General features: G+C 35.8%; 1 protein-coding gene across 3 annotated transcripts in view; it reads right to left on the bottom strand.

Annotated features, from left to right (window-relative positions):
* The window catches only part of BRWD1 (bromodomain and WD repeat domain containing 1), a 122,870-nt gene that overhangs the window by 79,274 nt on the left and 30,921 nt on the right, over window positions 1-12,675 (bottom strand). For all 3 annotated transcript variants that reach the window (XM_082840229.1, XM_082840230.1, XM_082840231.1), the window contains 3 exons: window positions 3,702-3,802; window positions 2,476-2,546; window positions 756-856 (listed from right to left, as the gene is read on the bottom strand). In XM_082840229.1, the coding sequence (XP_082696355.1) occupies window positions 756-856; window positions 2,476-2,546; window positions 3,702-3,802 (273 nt within the window). The remainder of the gene's footprint in view (window positions 1-755; window positions 857-2,475; window positions 2,547-3,701; window positions 3,803-12,675) is intronic.

The following is a 12,675-nucleotide window of genomic DNA, read 5'->3' as shown; positions in this document are numbered from 1 at the left end:
ATAGTCTGTACACAAAGAAAACCCACTCAGTTTTACAGCCAGAAGCATATTTGGTTTAAAGCTAGAGATATGCACTTACGCTGCTTAACCCTGCCATTCAAACATATATTGTACGTTTAAGTGCAAAGAATCTAACTACGAACCTAATAAGACTAAGATACAGCTCTTGTCTCAAAGACAGACACATGTGGTAAAAAGAAGCCTACTTCTAAAATTAAAGCAGTATTTGCAATTAATTACATCTGTATAAAAATTGACGTGTAGATAGTGATCAAAATAAAAGGTTTAAATAGCTGAAAACAAGGCATATTCACTTCGATGATTATGTGCAAAAAATAATAATAATTTCTTTTAAAGTGATTTTTTTTATCAAATAACTTCACAGAACTTCCTACAGGAGAAAAGATGACCTGACCGCTAACCAGCACTCCAGAATACCGAGAGTTATCTATCTTAGTACACATTGATAAAACAGCATTCTAATTTCATGAGTTTGGTTTAGATAAATAGACCCAATTCAAACCTAATCACCCAGATTAATTATCATAATCAAGAGTTTGGACTTAAAGCTGAAATAACCACTGCAAAGTATTTGGCACCATAAGGTGCTGAGTTTGTCAATATCATGTTTCACCTCCAATTCCCCCTAAATTTAAGTTAAAATTAAAATCAGTAACAATTTCCCTTAGCAATATGAGGCTATGTACCAACAGGAATATTAACAATCTACAGAATTTTAAAACGTGAATACTTACAGTGTGACTTTCAAGTTCTGCGATTTTTTCAGGTGCTTCAAAACCCAAAAAATACATTCTGATTACATGATCAGTACTACCTGTGGCTAAAAACATACCACCTGAAATAAAAATTTTAAGGTTTAAAAAATCCAGTTTGTAACAAATATCTTAACCAAATTTCTATATTAAATTAAGCAAGCTCTCTATGCCAAAACTAAATTTATCTCAATAAATCTGTTTTCTAATTCATTATATAAAGAACTTTTAAAATTAATGCAGTGTAATGCTGTGACTTTTAGGAAGAAATATATATTTGGTCTTCATCCCTTTTTCTGGCAGAACTCCTCAAACCCTTAGAATGTCCTAAGTGAAGTGATACTGGTGTCTTGATTTTCATCAAACCCATTTCAAACACAACAGAGTTTATGTTAATGAGGTGACTTTTGGAAAGCATCTATGGATGGGAGCTAACTGCTAGGGGAACCAACCATGTGATAAGAGAGCTGGGAGAGAGCTGAATCAACAGTGACGACCAATGATTTAACCAACTGTGCCTATGTAATGAAGCCTCCATAAAAAACTCAAAAGGGCAAGGTTCAGGGCTTCTCTGGTGGCGCAGTGGTTGAGAGTCCGCCTGCCGATGCAGGGGACACGGGTTCGTGCCCTGGTCTGGGAAGATCCCACATGCCGTGGAGCGGCTGGGCCTGTGAGCCATGGCCGCTGAGCCTGCGCGTCCGGAGCCTGTGCTCTGCGACGGGAGAGGCCACAACAGTGAGAGGCCCGCGTACCGCAAAAAAAACAGGCAAGGTTCAGAGAGATTCCAGGTTGATGGACAGGTGGAGATCAGAGAAGAATAGCACACCCAGAGAGTGCCCCTTCCCATGTACTTCATCCTATGCATCTCTTCCATCTGGCTATTCCTGAATTATATCCTTTTATAATAAACCGAAAATCTAGTGAGTAAAATGTTTGAGTTTTGTCAGCTGCTCTAGCAAATTAATCAAACCCAAGGAGGAAGTTGTGGGAATCTCTGCTCTATATAGCCCATCAGTCAGAAGCACAGGTGACAACCTGGTCTGAGGCTGGGGGTAGGTGGGGCATCTTGTAGGACTGAGCCCTTAACCTGTGGGATCTCACACTATTCTCTAGGTAGGTAGTGTCAGAATTGAGTTGAATTATACGACACCTAACTAGTGTCGGAGAATTGTTTGGTGGTGCTGGGGTGGGGGGGGAGGGCAGGAAGCACACATCAAATGAGGCTTAATTTTTAAAAGTTAATTCGGACTGGAAATGTTCACTATCTCCTTCTGCTGTATTAGTTGTGACAATGACTTTAAGATGCTGCGGCTCTGAAAATGCATGAAAAGGGGCTCTGCTTTCCGAACAGCTTTACACACCTAAACCTAGCTTTGGAATATAAAGTTCACTTGTTCAAATTTTCAGACTTCTATGGGGAAAGATCTTTGACCTCTCCCAAAAAGAAAGGTTTCACACAAGTCCACTGTACAAGAAAATGGAGAATAATTTCACAAGATGTGTGGAAAACAAATTTAAACTACCAAAAACATGCAGTTCAGTTAAAAGAACCACATTGTTGGTTTATCATACACACAGGGCACATGGCACAAGAACTGCTCATATGGACACTTTAAGCCTCCTTTCTGCCAGCTCTCTCTCATAATGTGGTCATTCAAAATGCTAAAATAAAACTAAGAAAAAAACACTAAAGTTATCTTACCAACACTAAAAGAAGAACAAAGCATTTGAACGCCTGGTCTAGGCTTTTCAGTGAACTTCAGGGGACGTGGACTTGAAAAGAAAAATACATTAGTTTAGCACATTAACATGGTTTAAAATATTGGTTTTAATCTAGCATATTTAAATGTTATAATCTTATTTCTAGTACCTCACAGTATACCAAATATTTCCACATATGCTGTTATAGCTGGATGGATTTCAGAGAACTGTCCAATCCCCAAACTTATACAGAACATAGTATACAGAAAGAGCAAGTCTACTAACCCCCGTTCTGTAACTTAGGTGACTAAAGCTCAGACAGTGTGAGAGAATCCATTATCGAGGCCGCAGAGTAGGATGTAGAACCACCGGGTGATAGCATGGTCCAACAGAAAGGGCATGCGAGCCACACGTGTAACTTTAAATTTTTAGTAGCCACATCATTAAGTATAAAGATAAAACTAGGGTTTTTTAGTAGCCACATTATAAGTAAAAAGATAAAATTAGTTTTACTTCATTTAAACCAATATATCCAAAATATCACATCAATGTTAATAAAATTTTATTGAGAACTTTAGGTTCTTTCATATTAAATCTTTTAAATCTTCCAGATCATACTAGACACTAATAATACATCTCAATTTGAACAGTTTTCATCAAAAATACTTGATCTGTACTCAGATTTCATAAAACTTATAGATGAAAAACTAAATTCACATATTCAAGTTGTTTGAAATACGTTTAAAAGTTTTGTAATAACTGAATCGTATCAGTTAAATTTAAATTAATAATTCGATTCCTCAATTGCACTAGCCACACCCGAAGTGCTCAATAGAGACATGTGGCTAGCGGGTAACACACTGGGCAGTGCAGGGCTATGATCCAGGTCTGATTCTTAAAGGATCCTTCCTAAATTTCTGCCCATGTAATTATACTTTTCTAACATTTTTCAAAATGTTCACATATATACTATCACTTTTTCTTTTTCAAAAAAATGTGCCCACTAAGACAGCATGGCTATGCTCCTTTTACATATCCAACTATCTAAATCGTACAGTGTAAACAGTAGTCAATATGGCCCATATGCTGTATATAACAAAAATTAAATTCAAAAGTAAAAAGGGAACCACAATACACAATTTCTCTTTATAATCAGATTTCATTTCACTAGACTAAACTGTAACAACATTAAAAAAGAAAACTCATTACACAATTAAAGTCACTTACCTGAATTTCAGGGATTCTAAATCCCACTGCCAAAAACAAACTGTCCCATCAGCACCAGTAGAGACCATGTATCTTTGAGAGCCTTTGGCCATTGGGCTAAACTAAAAAGGAATAACATTTGCAATTCAGTTTCCTGAGCTGCTACTGAAGTTAAACAGTTTTTCAAAGTTAACTTCAACTAACACTTTAAGTAAAACACAAGAAATCCAAAACATAGGTAATATTATTGCAGTGAAAACTCATAACCTGTAAAAAATGAAGTCTATCTCTAATTTGTAAATGTAATGTGATCTCAATAAATGATTATTTTCAAAACTAACAAGAACAGTCAGAAAAACTTTTACAAAGAGAAAGTAAAGATCTAGTCCTATCAATGTGAAACCGACCACAAAGCCAATTAATTAAAACTATGGGGCACAGTAGGTACACAATGACAGAATGACCAATGGAAAAATGTGAAGTCCAAACTGGACGCTAATACACAAGACTTAAGATAAAGGAGCCATCTTAATCAGTTGAGGAAACAATGGATCGTAAATGCACAAATGGTAAAGGGACAACTGTGCAACAATCTGGGAAAAAATGGATCCATTCTTCAGACTGTAAAGCAGGATAAATTCCAAGTGATCAACATTTTAAATATTTAAATAACAAAACCATAAAAGTATTATAAGAAAACACAAAAATTATATCGTAACTTTGGAACAGGGCTAACATTTGTGCTACACAAACAAGCTAGAGAAAGCAAGATCAATTTGGTCCAGAGACATCCTGGACCAAAGGCAGCTTTTAAGGCAGCTTAAAAGACAGAAAAATATAAGGAAAACAAGAAAAACGCACTAGGCAAAGGAATAAGATGAACAAAAATACAAAAGTGAGAGGGAATGTGATATGTGATAGTTAACAGAAAGATCTATAAGACTAAGTGTTCATTTTGGAAGTGGTATGGAAATGGGTTAAATGGATAGAAAATCTGGACCCAATACCACCAAGTTAAGAGGTTAACTGTAGTTCTCAAGTAAAACACTGAAGGCAACCCAAAGATCTGTCTGACAGCAGTATATAATATTGATTGAAAAGGAACAGATAAGATAAAGAACCAAGAATCAATCCAATTGATCCAAGAACCTTAACTGGATGGCAGTACCCCCTACCTTCATGAAAGAAGCAACACAACTTGCTGACTCATGAGAAATTCAAGATAAAGGAACTTATGCAAAAGGAAGACCAGTATTGCCATTAAGAGAAAAGGAAGTGTTGGGAAGAAATGGGTTGGTTTTGTTTTTCCGTATGAGTTACATACTTACTTATCATTACAACATGCCAGAGAGATATAGTTTATTATCTCTGTTTCATGCTTTTTCCCAAAGTTATATACATTTTGTAAGAGAGATAAGATTTGAACCTATGACTTCTTCAGTGAAGCTTCTTCTAAGCTCCTTCTCTTCGAATATATGAAATCAAGGGTTTTTTAAGTGATTATTTACATCTAAGTAGATATGTTTCAGAATATGGACTAACAATGAGTTTTAGAGAATATCCCATTAAAAGTAATAACTGAAATTATATTAACACTTGGATAATTCTTGTTAATTAAAACAAGGTAAAATTTGTAACCTTGCAAACACAGAGTAAAGAATTTTAATTAAAGTTAGTTAGAACACAGGTGACTTAATATGACAGATACACAAGACGTTTGTTGCTCTCTATTTTGTCTCACTGATGTCTTTGTCTAGCCCTGGGTTGACACTATACTGTTTATAACATCTTTTAAAGCATTTTTAAATATCTAGTATCGCAAAAAGTTGAGGGTTTTTTTTGAGGGATTGGGTGGGTGGGTGGCTATTTGTGCTTATCTTTCTCTTTCTAAATGAACTTGATAACATGCCAAGTTCCATTAAAACAAAGCAACTGGGATTTCAAATGTAAATACACTGACTTTACACCATGATCTGGAGATGTGACAGCTTTACAACACTGAATCTCCTGATTCAGGAGCATGGTAGAAATTTTCACTTATTTAGACTATTCCCTCCCCACCACCAAGGTTCTGCCATTATTTTTAAGACCTTTCCCCGTCTCCTGGTAAGTTTACTCCTATGTGAAGCTTTTGTTGCTATTATGAATTATGTACTTTTTTCATTATATTTGCAAACTGATTATTGATGGTTTATAAGAAAGTTTTGGTTTTAGGACATGGGTCCTATATCTAAATGTTTTACTAAGCTCTCAGCAGTTCTAATAGGTTTTATAGAATTCACCAGGTAAATCCTCTTAAGTTTGCATTTTAAGAGATTTTTTTTTTTAGTACCCAACAGGCATTTTTAACTTTTGAAGCCTTCCTTTTACTGTTTCTAAGTAACAACATTTCCTCAAATGCAGTATCGCTGACATATAACCATGTTTTATTAACCAACCTCAAAGCTACTCATCGATGACTGTAACATGCATCTCTAAATAAAGGAAACAGTAAGAACTGCAATTTCTCAAAGTCCCTTTTGGCTTTGTGATTCTGTACTGCAATCTCACATGTCTACTTCCAAAGTCAAAACAGTTTTCCTGAAATCACACATCCTGAGTAACTGTCTAGTATATAACATGTGCCTGAGAGCATAATAACTTCTACTTTTACAACTTATTCAGTGACAAAATAAGCAGTCTTTAATATATGTTGATCCTCTATTTTGCTATTAAAGAATGCATTATTTAAAGGTAGTAAGCCGTCCTACTAACTGTTAAAATGCAAATCTTTCCTGTGTGCTCACATGTGCATTCTAGACAGAGGTATTAGCATGGGGGAGTGGAGGAGGGGGTAAAATTCACACGTTAAATTCACCACTTTAACCATTTTAAAATGTATAATTAAGTGTCATTTGGTACATTCACAATACTCTGCAGCCATTATCACTATCGAGTCCCACAACTACTGTAAGATTAAACTGAAATCTGTCAAGGCATTTTCCATTGATTCTCTTGGCTTTTTCAAGTAGGTAATCAAACTGTTTGAAAAATGAGAATTTGGGGGACTTCCCTGGCAGTCCAGGGGTTAGGACTCCATGCTTTCACTGCAGGGGGCAGGGGTTAGATCCCTGGTCAGGGAATTAAGATCCCACATGCCACACGGCACGGCCAAAAAAAAGAAAATGAGAATTTTTTTCTCTTTCTTTCCAATATTTATACATTTTTGTTTTTTCTTGCTTAGTAGTACTTGCTAATGTTGAACAGTTGCAGTGATAGTATAGCGTTTGTTCATTTTCCCCAAATGTCGCTTTGCAATCTTTCAAATCTGCATAAAAGCTGCAAGAATAGTACAATGAACACTCACATACCAGTCACCAAGATTCACCAATCGTTAATATTTTGCTACACTTGCCCCTGTCTACTGGATGGACTTGAACCATCTGAATCTAAGTTGCAGACATCATGACACTTCAACCCTAAAATCCTCAGCATGTATCTCCTAAGAACAATTATATTCTCCTACATAATACATTTATTAGACTCAAGACATTTAATATACAATTAATATTGAAATTTCCCCCAATTTCTCAGATGTCCATTATAGGTTTTCTTTTTTTTTTTCCTCTCTTAAAGACAGGATCCAAATCACATATTTATATTTGTCACAGTTTTTACTTCCCTTATAAAATAGTTCTCCCACCTTTTGTCTTTTTGAAACTAAGCTTTTGAAGGATATAGATTGCTTTCATAAACTGTTAATTTGCATTTGTCTGACTGCTTCCTCATGTGATTCAGGTTAAACATTTCTGACAGAAATACTAACAGGTAGAGAAAGAATTTTAACTACAGATTCAATGCATTTTATAGTTACAGGTCTATTCAGATTTTATTTCTTTCTGTGCCAGTCTTAGAATAATTCACTTTTTCAAATTTTCCATATAAAACTATTAAAATATACTTTTTAGTGTCTGAAGGGTCTATAGTGATTCCCTTTTTCAACTATGATAATATTTATGATATTTCTATTTTGATCCTAGATTAATCTCAGTCTTACACCATTTTTAGTATTTCATTCAAAGAACTTCTGGCTTTGTTGATACTCTTTACTGTTATGATTATTTTTTCCATCCTTAATTGTTTCCTGTTCTTTTTCTAACTTTCTGAGAAATACATCTAATCACTGAATTTCAGCCTTTTCTTTAATATATGCATTGAGGGCTATAAACTTCCCTTTCAGCACTGCTTCAGCTGGCTATTAATTATCTACTGTTGTATAACAAACTATCCCAAAACTTAGCTACTGGAAACAACAGTAAATATTCATTATTTCACAGTCTCTAAGGGTCAAGAATTCAGAACAGCTTAGCAGGGTGGTTCTGGCTCAGGGTCTCCTGAGGTTGAAGTCAAGATGTCAGCCCAGGCTTAAATGAGGATGGAGGACATGCTTCCAGAAAGGCCAACTCACACGGCTAAGGTAGGAGACTCCAATTATTCACCATGAAGACCTTTCCATAGGGCTGTCTGAGTGCCCTGTCGACATGACACAGCAGGCATCCCTCAAGACAAGTGAGTCAAGAGAATAAGACAGATGTTTCCATTCACGTCAAGAGAATAAGACAGTGACTCCCACTGTCTTATAACCTTTCACAATCAAGCAATGGAAGTCACCCTACATCACTTTCCCAGTATCCTATAGGTTACACAGGTCAACCCTATTCAACAAGGAGACTACCAATGGGTAACAGCATGAGGAGGGAAGAATCACTGGGCACCATCTTGGTGGCTGGCTACCAAACTCTATATCCCACAAGTTATAATTATAGTATTTTCATTATTAATCAGTTCAAAATATTCTCAAATTTTTATTGTGATTTCATCTTTGATGCATGGGTTACATAAAAGTGTATTGCTTAATTTATAAAAGTAAGGATTATTCTATTAATTCTGGCTGCTAGTTAATTTCCAGCTTAATAGCACTACTGGAGAATATACTTAAGATTATTTTCAGTATTTTCAAATTTATTGAGAACTTAGTTTAAGGGTTGGAATGTGGACAATATTTATATAATAATCCACTTAAGACTGAAAAGAAATGATGTGAATATAATATGCAGTGTTCTAATGTATCATACAGATCAAGCTTATTATTTACATTGTTCAAATCTATATTCTTAATGACACAGATTGTTCTTCCAACTACTGAGAGAGCCAGAGATGTGCTTATTGCCCATTAATATTATGGAGGTCTATTTTTCCCCATATGTTCTATTTTTGCTTAATGTATTTTGAGGCTGTGTTACTGAACACATACAAATTCAGAACTCTTCTTCCTGCCTAATGAAACATTTAATCATTATAAATTGTCCCTCTTTATCTCTAAAATTGGTATTTGCCTTAATGCCTTTTTATCTAATAATATTAGTATGTTATACCAGCCTTCTTATGGTTAATTTTTGGATAATTGTTTCCATCCTTTACTTTTTTTTACATCCAGACTCCCTATACCCTTATATTGAAGGTGAGGTTTGTTTTTCAATTATGTCTGAAATCTTTCTCTCTTATCCGGACCATTTAATGCATTTACAAGTAATCTATGATTACAATGCCATTTAATGATATCCTAGTTTCATCTCAGTACTTTTCCTACACTTCTTTTTCTTTCCTTTCTTGCTTTTTTATTATTCCATATTTCCCCCTCTATTAAGCTTAGTAGTTATATATTCTCTTGCTAGTCTTTTAATTGTTTTAGAGATTATGAAATGCAAAGATCTAACAAATACTAAAGTTACCTCCTCCCTATATACAAGCTATTACTACTGTTAGTTTAATTCCATACATAATTTAAAACCCTAAGACATTACATGTGTTGCATGGAGTCAATGTTTATTTCCATTTGCTCACACACATTGTTTTTAATTCTTCATTCTTTCTTATTCCAAGCCTGGGATCACATTCCTTCTCTGCCTAATAGATACTATTTCGAATTCCCTTTAGTGCTGTTCCATCACTAAGAAACTCTCCATTTGTCTGAAAATGTGTTTATTGTAGTTCAATGGTTATTTTCAGTAGGTTCAGAATTCAAGACTGGCAGTCATTTCCTATTAACACTTTAAGAAGAGTACTCCTTTGTCTATCAACTTCCACTGCTTCTACTGAGAAGCTAGCCGTCAGTTTTATTCCTTCTTTATTTTCCCCTCTGGTTACTTAAGATTTCACTTTGTCTTCGGTTTTAAAGCTTTTACTGTAATGTTTAGTATGTCTGTATATTTATTCTGCCCAGGATCCTTAGTGTTTCTTCAATCTGTGGCTTTATTTCTTTAGCATATTTTGCAAAATTCTCAGCTATTATCACTACAAACAAAGGTTTTGCTTCATTCTCTCCTCTTCTTCAGGAATTCCAATTACACATATGGTATATATGTATGTATACACATGTGGAATCTTTTCAGCATTTCCTGTCTATTTCTTAATCTCTTTCAGTACATTCCAAACTCTTCCCTCTGTGCTTCCATTTATTTTCTTCTAACCTCATTTCCAGCTCATTAATTCTCTCTTTGATTTCTTCAGTTGCATCTAATACACTGTTAAAACCATCCACTGAATTATTAAATTCAGTTATATATTTCAATTCTAGAATTTCCTTTTTACTAACTTCTAGTTCTCTGATGAAATCTGCATATTTATTATGAATTTATTATGCATACATACTTCCAAGATATATCCTCCCCAACCCTACAAGTCTGTCAAAATTTCAGCTAAGCTTCTCAGCCACCTCCTGTGAAACTGGCATATGCCTTCAAACTCAAGTTCCTCTCCCTGGGCTTTCCTTACTTCCTGTATCTTGGTCCCATAATTTCTCATTCTATTAGAACTTCAGATACTTCTGTCACCCTCATCCAGCTTTTCTATAGCTGCCAGCTCTGCATTATGTCTTTTACTCCTGAAGAATGTTCACTTGATCCTCTTAGATAGACAAAAGGTTCTACCTCTAACCCAGTTAAGTCTAATACTAACATTTTTGAGAATGTAAATTATATTAAGTGACACTGTATACTGCTACCCATGAGAAAGGTGTGTGCTAAAATACTGAAAGTGATTATTTCTAGATGGTAAGATTATGGAAGTCTTTAATTTTATTTGCTATTAACTACTGTCTAATTTTTTTGCAAACCATATTACTTACATACCATTTTTTAATAAATAAAAAGAAAACCTTTACTAAAATTTAAAATGGTTTATACATGCCAGTAACAACAAGGCAAAGAACATGAAAAAGATTAATAACTAAAATCATGCATTTGCTTGACTTTGAACTTCAGAGTAACCACTAGCAAGCACAGATAAGCCTTCTGAAGTATAAAAACCTATCACCACCCAAGTAGAGTTTTTTGATATATTCAGTAGGTAGTGAACACATGTGGGCCCCCATTACCAAAAGAATGGGACTTTCAGTGAAGTCCAGAGCTCCACTTTCACACTGAAGAATTCCCTAATGGTTTTAAGACAGACACCCTCAAAAAGTATTATAAATGTTCTTATTTGCTGTTATGTTGCCTATAAGTTCATACCAAATAACAAAATGAAAAAAAATTTTTTTAACCTCTAGAACATAGCTAGGATTTGAATTAATTTTTAACCTATGAAATCCTCTAGAGAACAATATACTCCTTGCCAAAAAATAAACAGGCAAATCAAAAATTTTGCTTACATTTTCAAAGTAAAACACAACCCCAATTAGAGTTGTCATCCTTCAAAAATAAGTCTGCAGTCTTTATTCTTCAAGAATATTGGCCACAGGAGTTGAGAAAAGTCACTTTTATCACAGAACTTCACACCAAATCTACTTATAGACCACTTAACATATACCCTAGGTAAATTCACATATGAAAATGAAACCACTCTGCTTGTCTTACTCAAACTCAAATCAGAAGCACCAACATGTCTTAAAAGGCCTTACAAATCATTATCTACTAACAAAACGTAATTTTCAAAAAAAAAAAAAATGACTGAGTAGCACCATTCTCAGTACTAATGGATCTAAGACGACTGCAGAGTCCACCAGACGTTCAATGCCTGGAAGAACATACCTCAAGGTAACCAAGCCTCTCAATCAATGATCCTGAAAGTGTAGTCCGTAAGGGGGAGCAGGGCTTCCCTGGTGGCGCAGTGGTTAAGAATCCACCTGCCAATGCAGGGGACACGGGGTAGAGCCCTGGCCCGGGAAGATCCCACATGCCACGGAGCAACTAAGCCTGTGCACCACAACTACTGAGCCTGCGCTCTAGAGCCTGCATGCCACAACTACTGAAACCCGTGCACCTAGAGCCCGTGCTCTGCAACAAGAGAAACCACCGCAATGAGAAGCCCACGCACCGCAACAAAGAGCAGACCCCGCTCGCCGCAACTAGAGAAAGCCTGCACACAACAACAAAGACCCAACGCAGCTAAAATTAAATAAATGAATAAATAAATAATAAAATAAAAGATACAATGAAATAAAATTTTTAAAATAATAATAATATATAAAGGAGAAGCAGAAGCAGCACTCGAGAACTTGTTATGAAGGCAAATTCTCAGGCCCCGCCTCCAACATTCTGAATCAAACAAAATTTCTGGCACTGGGGCCTAGTGATCTGTGTTTTTTTGTCGTTTTTGTTTTTATATAAATTTATTTATCTATATTTGTTTTTATTTTTGGCTGCGTTGGGTCTTCATTGCTGCATGCGGGCTTTCTCTAGTTGCCGTGAGCAGGGGGCTACTCTTCGTTGCGGTGCGCAGGCTTCTCATTGTTGTGGCTTTTCATTGTCGTGGCTTCTCTTGTTGCAGAGCACGGGCTCCAGAGCGCAGGCTCAGTAGTTGTGGTGCACGGGCTTAGTTGCTCCGCGGCATGTGGGATCTTCCCGGACCAGGGATCAAACCATGTCCCCTGCATTGGCAAGCGGATTTTTAACCACTGTGCCACCAGGAAAGCCCCTCAATCTGTGTTTTAAACAAGGCCTCCAAGTGATTCTCA

The sequence above is a fragment of the Leucopleurus acutus genome, assembly GCF_964270905.1.
Source record: "Leucopleurus acutus genome assembly, chromosome: 5".
Lineage (NCBI taxonomy): Eukaryota > Metazoa > Chordata > Mammalia > Artiodactyla > Delphinidae > Leucopleurus > Leucopleurus acutus.
The sequence above is the reverse complement of the archived record's forward strand: the minus strand, read 5'-3'. Positions and strand labels throughout refer to the sequence as shown.